Source organism: Elaeis guineensis, chromosome 1 (genome assembly GCF_000442705.2).
Source record: "Elaeis guineensis isolate ETL-2024a chromosome 1, EG11, whole genome shotgun sequence".
NCBI lineage: Eukaryota > Viridiplantae > Streptophyta > Magnoliopsida > Arecales > Arecaceae > Elaeis > Elaeis guineensis.
In genome coordinates, this window is record NC_025993.2 from 7,249,924 (window position 1) to 7,265,291 (window position 15,368).

General features: G+C 44.1%; 1 protein-coding gene across 1 annotated transcript; it reads right to left on the reverse strand.

Annotated features, from left to right (window-relative positions):
• Positions 1-12,635: 12,635 nt before the first annotated feature.
• On the reverse strand, positions 12,636-14,999 carry LOC105037336 (uncharacterized). The gene has a single exon (XM_010913015.4). It carries the CDS (start codon positions 14,926-14,928, stop codon positions 12,832-12,834), a length of 2,097 nt encoding a protein of 698 aa, XP_010911317.1. The 5' UTR covers positions 14,929-14,999; the 3' UTR covers positions 12,636-12,831.
• Positions 15,000-15,368: the final 369 nt, after the last annotated feature.

The following is a 15,368-nucleotide window of genomic DNA, read 5'->3' on the forward strand; positions in this document are numbered from 1 at the left end:
TAGCTCACCCATTATCTGATGGGTATATGGAGCACTCCCGTGAGGTTTTGACGAAGGTGAGGAAGTACAAAGCCGATGCCGAAACACTCAAAGCCATGAAGGACAAAACTGAAAAGGAGGCTAGAGAGGCCTCCATAAGAGCCAATGCTGCTACGAGAAGGGCTGAAGATACCGAAGTGGCCCTGAGAGGAGCTGCAGAAGAAAATTCTCGACTGCTAAATGTCTAAAAAGCACAGGCAACGAGAATAAAGGAGCTTAAGGCCCTCCTAGAGAAGAATAAAGCCATGATTGAGGCAGTAGAAAGGAAGATAGCAGAAGCTACCTCAAAGGCCATTGAAGATTTTCGAGCATTAGAGAAGTACAATGATAAGAAGATCAAATTTGCTGCTGATGCTTATATCGGTGGAAAGCAACTGGTCCGAGATAGAATTGCTGTCAAGTATCTAGAATTAGATCTAAATTTTTTGGATGAAGTCTAGGAGCCCACTGCAGTCAACGCACCCTCAACGGACACCCCCGCACCAAATGCTGTCCCTTTGATTTTTTATTTCTTTTCTTATGTACTTGGGCCTTTCAAGGTTATTGCAAAACTTTGAAGACATAAATAAAATTTATTTTTTCTTTATACTCTCCATATTTCATTTATGCTTGCATATTTTTATTCAACACGTAGAGATAGCTTCGATTTAAGAAACTTAGAATTATTGCAACTCGATTCAATTTCGACCTTAGGAATTTAGATGAATCCGTTCCAACTTAGGAGAGATACAACTATTCCAAGCGAAGGAACTTCGATAAAAATAATTCTGACCAAAGGAACTTTGGTTCCGAACAAAGGAATTTTGATTTCGAACAAGGAAACCTTAGCAGCAACAGTTCCGAACAAAGAAATTTTGATTCTGAATAAAGGAACCTCAGCGGTAACAGTTTCGAATAAAAGAACTTTGGTTCCGAACAAAAGAACCTCAACCGCAATAGTTTTGAATAAAAAAACTTTAGTTCCGAACAAAAGAACCTCAGTAACAATAATTTTGAACAAAAAAACCTCAATGGCAATAGTTCTGAACAAAGGAACCTCAGCAGTAATAGTTCCGAACAAAGAAACTTTGATTTTGAATAAAGAAATCTCAACGATAATAGTTTCGATCAAAAAAACTTTGATTCCGAATAAAGGAACCTCAGTAGCAATAGTTCGGAGCAAAAGAACTTTAGTTTTGAACAAAAAAAACCTTAGCGGTAATAGTTCCTATTGGGTATAAAATACCCCCCCAGCCGAAGTTCGTACCAGGAGTGACCCTCCCGGGACTCTGCCGACGTCCAACCTTGGGCGACATATTTTCGAACCTCTTCGGCAGTCGAGCTTCCGCAATATTCTCAAGTTCTGCCGATGGATAAACTCCCACAGCTTCTTCCACAAGTGTCGATCGGGTTCCCCCGACGGACGAACTCCTGCCACATCTCTCGGACTTCTCCGACGATAAGCTTCTTCGGTTGTCCATCAGGCTGCTCCAGGCGCTCTCTGGATTCTACCATCGGCCGATCTCCTACAAGGGTCAACCGCTCTCCGGACTCCTTTCGGATCTTTTCCGACAGGATTCGATCGACTCCAATCCGAATTTCTTCCAGAACTACGTCATTTCGTCAGTGGCCGAACTTTTCCAACAGCAGATCTCCACGACGGACGGGCTCCATCCAAGTTTCTACGGCGGTCGACCACCTTCTGGGTTTCATCCGGGCTCCTACGGGAGCCGGACTTCTTCCCCGAACTCCTACTGCAGGTAGACTTCGTCCGAGCTCTTACGGGAGCCGGACTTTAGCCTTGAGCTCCTATTGCAGGTAGACCTCGTCCGAATTCTTACAAGGGCCGGACTCCGAGCCCCCACCACAAGTGATCTACACCGAGCTTCTGCTACAAGCGATCTACTCCGAGCTTCTGCTACAAGCGATCTACTCCGAGCTACTACTACAAGCAGTCTACTTCAAATTTCTACTATGAGCGGTCCACGTCGGATTTCTACTGTAAGCCTCCACCCGAGCTTCCTTTGTGAACGAATTTCTTCCAGACTTCTATTGCAGGCAGACTTCGATCGAGCTTCCTCAACAAATGATCCCCATTCGGACTTCTACGGGAGCCAGACTCCGATCGAACTTCTGTAGCGGACAGATTTCGGACGACCTCCTACGACGCGCGGGCTCCAGCAGCCGAACCCCTCCAGTGGGTGAACCTCTCTAGCATCATCCGACATCCACCGTCGGTCGACCTTCTGTCGGATTCTGTGTGAAACTGAACTTCGTCCACAGAAAGTCCCTGACCGAGCTTCTACAGCAGATGACCTTCGCCTGCAGTACTAGCGCCCAAGGCACCCAACGACAGAAAGTTCGCCAGCAACAACTGAGCTCCTCTCAGACGGAGAGCTACCCCTCTCCACCAGACACCCCAACCGAGCTTCGACCGACAGGCCTGGACTCCCTGGCAGGCCACAGTAATGGCTGCGACTCTGCTCCACTTCCTATAACGGATCTCACGTGGCTCCATCATGCTCTGGTAAGTCACGACAACGGACATCACTCCACTCTCCACAACAGGCTCCACGTGGCAGCCCACGATGATGGCCACGACTCCACTCCACTACTCTCCGTAACAAACTCTTCATGGCCCCGAACGGTCCACTATCGGATGGTTACAGACGTCGCTGTCAATCTGTTACGCCCTCCGCCTATAAAAAGAGGACCCCTAGATATGTTATTCTCTAAGCTCTAATCTCTATCTAAAAATTCTGCTAAAATTTTCGTTCGAGCACTCCATTCTTGTTGAGGCAGAGAACTGACTTGAGCGTCGGAGGGTCTTACCGGAGCACCCCCAACTCCGGTTTAGACTTCCTTTGCAGGTCCCAACGGCGACCGTGACTCCCTTGACTCCAGCTTCTCCGACGCCGGTGGATTTTTGCATCAACAGTTCCAAACAAAGAAACTTTGGTTCCAAATAAAAGAATCTCAGCAGCAACAGTTTTGAGCAAAGAAACTTTGGTGGAGCTCGTTGAATAGGAGCTTTGGCCTTTTATACTCAAACACGAGTTGATGAATCTAAAAATTCATATATATATATATATATATATATATATATATACACACACACACACACACACACACACACACACACACACACAACAACAACAACAACAAAATAATATTACAGCATCACTGATAATACATATGTGATTGGTCAAATTCCATGGCCTGCGGAGTGGAGTTCCGTCGAGTTGTTTTAGTCGATAGATCTCCGGATGTACCACTTCATCTATCTGATAGGGGTCTTCCTAGTTGGATGATAGCTTTTCTTGCCCAATGGGCTGTGAAACTTTAGCTCACCGCAACACCAGGATGCCAGCTCAAAATTTTTTGGCCTTGACCTAGGCATTATAATACTTAGCCACCCTCTAGTGATAGGCAATCATTCTAACAGTCACAGATTCTCTGCTTTCTTCGATCAAGTTGAGATTAGTCCGGAGCCATACTGAGTTGGTGTCTTCATTATATTCCTCGACTCTAAGGGATGGAAGTCCAAACTCCATGAGTATAACTGCTTCAATCCTAGATGCAAGATTGAAAGAAGTTTCGCTGGTTGGGAGCCTTTGAGTGGTTCGGTAAGCCCATAACACATGATGGAGATCATCTATCCATGACCCCCCTATCCGATCCAATCTGGCATTTAAACCCTGTAGGAGAGTTCTATTGGTTACTTCTACCTCTCCATTTATCTGTGGGTGATCTACTGATATGAAGCGATGTTCTATTCCATGACTTTCACAGAATTTGTGGAGTCGAGCATCACTAAATTGTCTGTCATTATCTGTAATCAGTATTTTGAGAAGATCATATTGACAGATAATAAATTTTCAAATAAAGTTCTTCACTCTTACTTCAGTTATACGGACCAGAGACTCGGCTTCAACCCATTTTATGAAGTAATCGATAGCCATCAGAAGAAATTTGTGCTGACCCGATGCACGGAGAAAAGAACTAAGAATGTCTATTTTTCACTGAACAAATGGCCAAAGGGTGCTGATGGAAGTCAAAAGTGCTACTGGTTGATACGGAATATTAAAATTTTTCTGACACCGATCGTACTTCTTGACAAAATTGTCGGCATCTTATTGTATAGTGGGTCAGTAGTAGCCTTATCGAAGAATATTATAAGATAGGGATCTACAAGTGACTGCCACAGATTCTTTCATGAACTTGTCGTAGTATATAATCGGCCTCGAATGGACGCAAGCACTTCAAAAGAAGTAGAGAAAATGATCGCTTGTACAACTTATCATCATACAGAATATAGCAGACGGCTTGTTTTCTTATCTTCTAGGCTTCCTTGCGATCAGACGGTAGCTCATCTAATCTTAAATACTTGAGCAAAGGATCAATCAAACTGGATTCCTCATCAACTTGCTGGACAACAAGAAGCTCTTCAAGGCTCAAGATTTTTAACACCTCGAAATAGGTCCCTTTTTCTAAGTCAATGGGTAATAAGGCTGCTAATTTTGACAGTGCATCTGCCCTGGTGTTTTTTGCTCTAGAGATCTGTTGAATATTAAAATTTAAAAAGGATAAGGTTAAATCCTTTACCTTTTGAAGGTATCTCTTCATATTTTTCTCTCGAACTTTATATCTATCCTTGATTTGTCCAACTACCAATTGAGAGTCACTAAAGACCTTCAAGTGTTGAGCCCCTACTTCTCTCGCAACTGATACCAACAATCAGAGCTTCATACTCTACTTCATTATTGGTGGCCAAAAATTTGAAGCGCAGAGCGTACTCCACCACATCACCTTTAGGATCGGTTAAAATAAACCTGACTCCTGATCCTGATGTATTCGATGAGCCATCGACATGCAAGGTCTGTAGCTCCTCAAGATCGGATCCTGCATCTACTTCTTCACTTCTCGAGCTTTCCCCAGTTTTTGAGCTCTCTCCATTTTTTGAGCCTTCTCCACTCTTTGAGCTCTGTTCGCTTGAAATGGTGCACTCAAGGATGAAGTCCGCCAATACATGGGCTTTAATGGAAGAGCTCAGGTGGTACTACAAATCCAACTCCGAGAGTTTTAGATCCCATTTTGTAATCCATCCCGAAGTATCTGGGCAATGGAGAATGACCTTGATCAACTGATCAGTAAGCAGCATAATAGTGAGAGCCTGAAAATAAGGCCGAAGTTTCTTCATCGTGATGACTAATATAAAAATCAGCTTCTCGAGCTTGAAATATCTGGTCTCTATATCGTGAAGAACTTTGCTAGTATAATATATGGGCTTTTGAATCCATTCTTCTCGGACAAAGACTGAGTTAATCGCCACTGGAGAAACGACGAGATATAATAGTAGCTCCTCACCAAGCTGAGGCTTTGTAAGTAATGGTGCTGAGCTGAGATATTATTTCAACTCCTCAAACGCCTTCTGACACTCAGTAGTTCATCGGAAGTCTTTTGACTTCTTGAGGGTCTGAAAAAAAGAGAGACATCTCTTGACCGATCGAGAGACATCTCTTGACCGGTCAAGAGACGAAGTGTTTGAGCGAAGCGACCTTGCCGGTCAAACGCCGCATCTCTTTAACAGTTCTTAATGGTGTCATCTCAAGGACTATCTTAATCTTCTAGGGATTTACCTTGATGCATCTTCGCGAGACCATAAATCTGAGAAACTTGCCCGAGATAACTCCGAAGATGTACTTTGCTAGGTTCGGCCTCATCCGAAATTGGCAAAGAGTGTTGAAAATTTCTTGGAGGTCCGCAATATGATCTGGAGTAGCTCGACTCTTGACCAGTATATTATCTATATATACCTCCATATTACGGCCGATTTGATCTTTAAAGATCTTGTTCACCAACCGTTGATAGATAGCCCCTGCATTCTTTAAGCCGAAGGGCATCATTCTGTAACAAAAAAATTCACGATCAATAATAAATGCTATTTTCTCCTCATCCTCAGGTATTATCCGAATCTAATTATAATCGAAGAAGGCATCTATAAAGATGAGGAGCTCATGTCTTGAAGTTGCATCCACTAGCTAATCGATCTGAGGCAACGGATAGCTGTCCTTGGGACAGACTTTATTCAAGTCGGTGAAGTTGATGCGCATACTCCACTTTTCATTTATCTTCTTGACCAAGACAATGTTCACCAACCAGTTTGGATACACTACTTCTCTAATAAAGCCAGCCTTGACCAGCTTGTCCACCTCCTCGGCTATAGCCTTCTAGCACTTCGGGGTGAAACTTCGCTTCTTTTGTTTCAATGGACGATAAGTTGGGTCCACTTTCAAGTAATGGGACATCACCTCCGGATCTATACCAAGCATGTCTGCCGCCAACGAGGCAAAGAAATCCGTATTTTTCTACAAAAAAATGATTAGCCGATCTTTTGTTATCTCGTCAAGGTGTGAGCCGATCTTTACTATCTGATTAGGATTTTTTTTCTCAGCGGGACCTCCGTAGGTCCTCAGATGGCTGGGCGTGTTCTTCGACCAGATCATCTCGGGCATCCAGTCTTATTGGAAGTTTGGGTCAGGCCTCTTCTTGGGATGGCTGGCCTTCTGCTCGAAGTTTGGTAGCAAAATATTGTCGAACCATAATCTGATTGCCTCGGATTTGTCCTACTCTATTCTTTATTGGAAACTTCACCATCAAGTGATAGCTCGACGCTATGGTCTTTAAAGTCCACAAACTCAGATGGCCAAGGATTGCATTATAGGCCATAGAAAGTTAACCACTAGGAAATTGACCTGGATTATCGTTCACTGAGGCGGGGTGCCTACTGTGACAGGCAGCCTAATCATCTCTTCTAGAATCACAGAGCCTCTAAAGAAATGCTAAATTAGAGTATCAAACCTACTCAATTGATCTGGAGTAAATCCCATTTGAGAGAAGGTAGAGAAATACAAAACATCAACCAAGCTTCTATTATCAATAAATACATGGTGTATATCATAATCTATGATATTTATAGTTACAACCACCGCATCATTATGCGGGACTTGCACACCCTTTGTATCCTGTTCGATGAAGGTGATGGCATCCTTGAGCCTCGGCCTCTTCGCCTCTGGAAGCTCCGCTGACCCAGACAATCTCTCAGTTATCATGTGGATTTCTCCTCGTATTGGTCGATCTTCTACTACCGCCTGTCCTCCTACTTCTTGTCTCTCTGACTATGCCGGTGCTGGGTACGACTGAGGCAAAAAAAATGGCTACTGAGACAGAGGAGGTGGCTGCTGAGCCCTTAGAGGAGGCCATCGTGGAGGTGCTCTCCTCCGGATGAAGTGGTTCAACCTTCCCTGCCTGATGAGCCTCTCAATCTCATCATGGAGCTGGAGGCAGTCTTCGGTATCGTGACCGTGGTCATAATGGTAGAAGTAGTACTTATTTAGATCACGATGGTGCTCAGATTTTGTCCGCATCCTCAGAGGCTGAGGCAGCTCAGCTCGCACCTCCATCAATACCTCCTCCCTGAAAACATTCAAAGGCGTATAATTAGTATAACGTCTCGGAGGTGAGAGTTGTCGATCCCTTCTCTGAGGACTCGGAGATTTACGATTCCAAGGGCCATCATTTTTTTACCTTTGGAATGGAGACTAGGAGCACTGGCAGGTTCTTCTCTCCTACCTTGAAGAGTGTTCATTATTCTACCCTACTACAACAGAACTGGCAGGGATTTTTTCTGCAAAAATCTCCTCTGTGCGGATATACTTCTCGGTACGGGCTAGCATATTGGGATAATCTTGAGAAAAAAATTTTATTAACGACTTTTTAAGGTCGTTCTTCAGTAGTCCACCCATCATAGCAGACATCGCGACCGACTGGTCCAGATCGCGAACCTCCAAGGTCGCCACATTAAAGCAGCTAACAAAGGTGCGGATCGACTCTCCCTCCTTTTGCTTGATGGTGTGAAGATAGTCGGACCACTTCTGCTATCGTAAGCTACTGACAAAATGATCGATGAAAGACTGGTATAGTTCTTCAAAAGAATGGATTGATACCAGCTTCAAACTTGAGTACCACTGTCGAGCTACCCCTTTGACGATAGTAAGAAACGCTCAACAGAGGATGCCATCTATCGCTCTTTGAAGGAGCATTGTCACTTTGAAAGTCTCCAGATGATCAACAGGGTCGGCGGTCCCGTCGTAGGTCTCAAAGTGGGACACCTTAAAGTGTCGAGGGAGTGGCTCCTGCATTATCCTCAACATAAAAGGTGGCTCATTGTTGAACCCTTCATAGGGCTGCATCAAGGAGATATTATTGAGAGCATTCTTGATCTTCTTATCGAGTGCTTGGAACCTTCTTTCTATGGCAAGGTTTCAGACGGTGTAGGCTTCAAAATTCTAAGGAGAATGACAATCAGAGATTGAGTCATGTCCTGATCGTGGACTGAGAGATCGCCGCCTTATCGGTTGCTGGGCCCTAAGGCAGCTCTGGTGGATCTGTTTCCTCTTTGGACTTTAAGGAAGCATCCACGATTGCTCTGATTATGGTGGCGACTGTGGAGCCGAATTCAGCAGGAGCATTGCTATAGGAGGTGTTGGTGGTGCCGCTGAGGGAAGTACTGGTGACACCGCTGAAGCGAATGTGAGAGCAGCTTGATCAAGCTGCGATGCCATTGGTAGAGGCGCAAGAATAGTTTGGACAGTGGCTGGCAGAGTCTGGATCTATTGGAAGAGCAGGTTGAACTGATCCGCCATGACCAGCACTAACTGGATCAATGGAGGAGTCTCTATCATCGATAGCTGCACCTGACTATCTTCCTGGCTCCCTGCCTGATGGGAGGCAGCGACGTTGGAAAGAGGAGATGAGACTTGCTTTGGTGGCATAATGTGAAGATTACTTCCTTCTTCTATTTGTTGCTGCTTGTTTCAGCTGAGGTCAGAAAATGGACGACTGAGCCTTGCACAATAGTGCTGGAGTGACCTGCAAAATAAAATTCGAACCTGAGACTTTTACTCCGACGAGGACCCTCCAACGTTCAAGTCAGGAATCAAAGAACAATGAAAACAGCAACTGATTCTCTAAGAGCGATTACTTATCTGGATCCTCGAAGCTTTAGCTATTTGTAGAGAATACGGTCCAACAACCATGAGAACATGTAGTTCTAAAGTTATCGGATTATTGGATGTATTGTTAGTGGATAAGATATTCTAGTCCTTATCTGCTCCCACAAAATATGGAGAGTTGGTTATATTCGAACTTATCCACTCGGAATGGATAGCTACTGCACGTGTTAGAAAATTGATAGGCCAAGACAACGGATGAAGCATACGTAATAGATAGACCGTACATCAGACTAGGTACAAATAACTCAGCTCTACATGCCTCAGCTTGATATTTGGATCGGTAATTACGACAATAGCTCGCTGATATGAGGTATTTCATGATAACACGTTGATCCAAAATATTTACGATTCCACCGTCACAGCTTTGAACTTTCATCCATCCAATGATAAAAATCTATGTACGGCAAAATAAGCAATCACCTTCTGACAACCCGTGATTGCCAGTCTTAAGCACTTCAAGAGATGCTAAAAGCCCAACAACAGCGCTGAAAGATAGACTATTCATCTTTCCATACTTTTGTTATGCACTTGATGTACTCCTAGGGAAAAATAAAGAGATCATAATTTGGCAACATATTGGGGACGTATAAAATAAGAAAAAAATTAATCGAGGTCCATTGAGTAAGATAGTTGCATTCCAACACAACTAACTTTGATCTAGCTTTAAGTACAAATTTTTCCTTTAAATTGATATGATATAATTATGTAGTTGAAAATATACTGCCCTATAGGCATTCAAGCCTATCTTGCTTTTGTTTCGTTGTTTTTTTTTTTTGGATGATAACTATTTTGCATTTTGTTAAATCAATGAAACAGGACTTTAAGTATGATGGGCACAAAATATTAGCAGAACATGAAAAAAAAATTATTGTTTAATACAAGATTCAAACTGAAATGCATTCATTCATCTCATCAGTGAGATCCTGTTTAAGGGCGTACCAGGAATACTATCGAAAAATCAGAAGTCTAAGAAGATGTTTTCTAGAAAGGTGCTGTAATATTTTTAGGGACAGGGGATATAAAACAACAAGAAAAGATGCTAAAGATACAATATAGACCAGTTAAATTTTACCTGAAATCCCATGATGACTAGTTGACTACCACAGAATGGGCTAGTGATTTATGTGCTTCAGCAAAGGAGCTGATATCCTTGATAAGATCAATAAAGGTTCCATGGTGCAAAGTGAAAACTGCAGTTACTAGTTTGCCTGTGACCTTCAAAGAGAGATAAACAGGGTCCGGTTTCAGGTTTCATTGGAAACAGCAGGAAAAGTCGAGCTTTAGAACCCATTTTTTCAGGCTTTATGAACTACCACCTTTTCTAATTCATGAATGTGAAAAGCAAAAGAACATTATACAAGACTCATTATCTTTTCAGGTTTCCTTTTACCCTGTAGTACTGAAACCTTATGACTATGAAAAATTGCAATTTTTCTCCTTCCCACCAAGATTTGTCTTACACCTTGATCTCAAGTTTTTCCTTAGATGAGTCTGTGGAAATACTCTCAGAAATTTCCTCATCGGAACTCCTTGAAATTAACTTCAACTGGCTCTAGCCACAGTCTTCAATTCAAAAGCATTTAATTCTTCTGATCGTTTTAGCAAGATTTCCACGCCGTCTCCCCCTTCGTCCGTTTCTCTCCCTCCCTCTCTCTCTATATTTTAGTCTATTTGGGCTCGGAGAGAGCTCCAGTGGCCTCGGCCGCTCTCCCACGGCCACAGCAGGCCACCGCCGACATCTCTCTCTCTCTCCCTCTCTCCGGTTCCTCCTCTCCCCCATTTTCTTTGCCGTGTCAGTTCAGGCCTTATATGGTTGGGTATGGGGGCGTACTGAACCATACCACCGACTGACTGGCATAGGGTTCGGTTCCAATTCTGCGAACCTTGCTTAAGATACTTCACAAATATGATTAGTTTATCTTATGGATTACCATTTAAACCTGATTATGATCCAAAACAGCCTCAATGTTTAAGATGTAAAGGGAAAGCCTAGCTCAAAACCAAGTATACTAATTTGATTTGTTATATTGTTGTTAGATCCTGCCAGGATCTAACCCAAACCTGGCCTATATGGAGATCTAAAAGCATCAGTAGCTTCCCTCATATATGAACCTAATAACATACTCTTCATTATATACATCTTATATCGTGAGATACACGACCATATCTGGTATTCCATCGGTTGTTTGAGGATATTTTGCATTCATTATCCAAGTGCAACAAGATCATCCAACCACCCTTAAATCATATCCTCTCAATCTTAAGTGTTACTAATTTTTTTCCTCCTTGGAACTAGAAGAGCCTGAATTGTTCCTTAAAGTTCCTTTTGCTCTCAAACTTCACCTTGCACTTCAAAATTAAGGTCTTTAATATCTTGGTTAAACTCAACATAGATACTAGATGTGAATGCAGCATGACATACAATAAAATAAAACTAACATGAGATGCAGAAACCTAAAATAGAAGCAAACTACCAAGATTAAAGAAATGAACAATCAAGAACACCTAAATAAATTGAAGGAGCGAGCAATAAATTCAAATATGTAAGAAAATAATCAGTAACTTGGTTTTTGCTCTGCCTTGCAAGTGCTCTCTATACCTCATGCTCACACATATATAAGAGCATTCCATATCAATGACTTTCCTCCCCCTAAACTCTTTCTACAACATCCTGGTAAGAATGGTTTTAGAGTCCATATGTATGGACCCTTAAACATTAACCTGCCATATTCACAAGAATCCCAAGATTCTGTGGTTTGCTTATTTGAGCCCTGATTAAAGGCAGATTTTTATCGAAGATCATGAACCGTTTCTTTTCAATGTTCTCAAGCCTGAATGACCCCAACTTGCTTCAATGAATTTTATGAATTTGTCCACCAATTATATGCACAGGAAGCTCTCAAATCACAATGACAAATTCAAATATACCATTCAAAACACAATCCCCATTCACAACAGAGTGTGTTAAATGTCCAAATCTTTCTTGTGCAAGGAGGAATAGGAAGAATATAGTCACTTTTAAGTCAAAAATGGAAGAAGATAGTCTTTAAAGTCGGTCAAAAATTGCATGAGATAGACAGCTAAGGATGACCCTTTGTAATGCTCCTAACTCAGATAAAGACCTATCAATTTTGTTTCAGCAAAAAATAATCTTTAAAAAAAAATTTCGATTAATATTTCAAATTTAGGGAATGGCTGTGGGAGAATTTTGTGTCACATGTTAAGCATTGTACTATTCAATATTTTAAGAACAGCAATTGCATGCACATAAGACAACTCGAATTAATCAATAATTTTCATTGACTAGAACTATGTTGCAGAGCACTTATAATGAATGGTACTGCAAAAATTCAGGAACAACAATTAGAAATGATTCAGATGTTTTCTATATATAATGCCCATCACATCGCAGCATACTAAATGTATGAAAGAGCTGGTTGCCCACCCAATGAAAAAAGCTTTTTATTGTGATAAACAAAACCGGATAAGAAAGAAAAGGAAAAATAGCGGCATAAATGATGTGTGATATCAATATTAAACATCTTCTTAAAACTTCTAGCTCATCTTATTTACTGATCATGCTGTTTAGCTCAGATATATAGCACACCAGTGGCAACAGGGTCCACATATATAAAACATATGCAGCTAGAGCTCAAGATATACACACTACACACTGCAGATATATAAATTACATATTTACTATTGTCATTCCAAATGCTCTCGCAAGCAGAAGTCAGAATTAACAACCTTTAGCGGGCGTGAGTTGCTTGAGCTGGGCCTGTATCGTGAGCCAGTGACAGTCATCAAACAAGCATCGTTCCATCCCTTGCAGAGACTCAGCAACATCAGATGGCTCCAAGAAGAAGGGGGCCCATGTCGGGGTCCCATCCTCAAACGAATTGTGTGTAAGCCGTCGGATATCAGAACCATCGATCTTCACCGTGAAAATTTCCCCATATGGCTGGTAATGGTGGGGGTTGGAGATCGGCTCCGCCGACACCCCTGCATAGTCCGACGTGAACGCCAAGCTCTTCGAATCGGGACTGAACCAGGGGTGGTTGGTTCTCCCCCCATCCCCACTGTGCACCACCTTCCTCAACCCAGTCCCATTCGGGTGAATCATGTAGATGGCAAAGCTCCCGCTGCCTGGGTTATCCCTATCCGAAGCAAAGGCGATCCACTCACCATCTGGCGACCAATTGCACATGGTGTCACTCCATGGCCCCTCGGTCAGCCGGCGGAGCGCTGCACTATCCCCTTCCACTGCATCCATAATGTAGAGGTTCTTGTGGCCCGACCGCCCCGACCGGAATACCACCCATTTGCCATCCGGCGAAGGGGAAGGGAATGCATTGTTCTCCCCTCCTGTCGTCAGCTTCTTGACTATAGGCTGAGAATTCTCATCATCATCATCTTCTTCAGGTAGAGTAATGGAAATGATATCGACTCGTGTGCTCTCTGAAGCAAACTCGGGACCATGGCTGGTGTAGATGACCCCTTTCCTCTTCCAATCCCAAGCTGTTGGGAAGGCATTCCCCGAGAAAATCTCCCTCGGCCCACCGGAGCCATCAGAATTCACAACATAAACCCCAGGCAACCCAACATAAGCAATCCGAGCACCATCATGGGAGAAGGAAGGGAACGAGCCATCAATTCTAAAGAGAGAGAATATTTCCGGCGATGGGCTCTTGATATTCTCCAGCAGCAATGCAGGGTTGCCATTGCCGCCTCCCCTGCACCGGTGGTAGCCGATCCGGGAGGCATCGGGAGAGATGAACGGATTCAAATGGTGAGAATAAGGAGCAATAGGCCGAGTCACCTCCACATAAACATTGCTTCCACCTCTGAGATCAATGAGCTCAATATGCCGGAATTTGGACGCCGATCTCCTCGTCGCCACCGCTACAATCCCCGGCGCACCAACCGACGCAGCCGGAGTGAAGGCATGGAAGCCAGGAGGGGTGATTCGATCCACGGAGGCCACCGATAGAGTGCTTCCAACAGTAATAGTGGCTCGGTAGACACTATACCAGCCGTCGGAGCCCCGGCGGTGGAAGTAGAGGGTGGAGTCCTCGGCCCAGCAAGGCCAGCCGGCGTGCTCGATGAGCTTAGTCCTCGCCGATCCGTCCCGGGTGTGGAAGACGTAGATGTCGGTGGAGAGCTCCTCGACCTCGCCCGACCAGCCGCGGGCGCCGGAGGAGGCGACGGCGGTCCAGCGGCCGGAGGGGGATACGGCGGGGCTGAAGTCGGCGACGCCGGAGGGGGTGAGGCGGCGGGTGCGGCCAGTGGGGAGGTGGGTGGAGTAGACGGCAACCCAGCTCTGGCGCGGGGAGCCGGAGGGCTCGTGGGTGGAGACGTAGATGAGGCGATCGCCGGAGATGAGGGAAGGGCGGTCTTTCATGGAGATGGGAGGAGGAGAGCGGAAGGCGGAGGAGGAGGAGGGCGTGGGGAGCAAGGGGGATTGGAGGCGAGATGGGAGCTGGAGGGCCTCGCGCCGCAGAGGAGAGGATTGGGGGAGGGAGAGGTGGTCGAGGTAGACGTTGCAGTAGCCGTTGCGCTCGCTGATGTAGAGGAGGGAGGAGGAGTTGGAGGGGAAGAAGCCGTTGTAGTTGACGGAGACGCCATCGGTGAGCTGAAGCTCGTTGTGGTGTTCTATTGAGATCGAGTGGAGGCAAGAGGAGGAGGAGGAGAAGGTGAAGGGGACGGAGAAGATATCGAAGCCGTAGCGGCTGCGGCCGAGGGTGGTGAAGAGGATGGTGGTTGGGTTGCTGCTGGTGGAAAGGGGGAAGAAGAGGAGGAGGAAGAAGAAGGGAAGACGCAGTTGTGGGTTCTTCATCTCTTTGATTCTCTCTGCTCTCGGATGGTGTCTCTCACTTTGGTTGGTGCTTGTTATGCCCTTTTGTCGTGGGAGGAATTAAGAATTTAATACAGCGGGTGGGTCTTCATTTGTGGACGATAGCCAAACACCGTCTGTTTCCTGAGGATGTGGAGGATTTCGTCCGCTTGTGAGATATTTCAAGTCGAGAATAAAATAATAAAAATCTAGTCGTTTAATGGAGCAAATCCTACGGGGGCTATGACGTTAGGAGTGAAAATGGACAGAGTAATATCTGTGCCATTGATTTTCCGATATGAATATATTTTTGGGCATCCAATTAACACCCATAATTATATTAAAATTTAAAAAATATAAAAATAAATAAATAATTATTGGATCAACACCATCTTATCTAATTTATATAGCATTCATAAATTTTTAAATATACATATAATTAT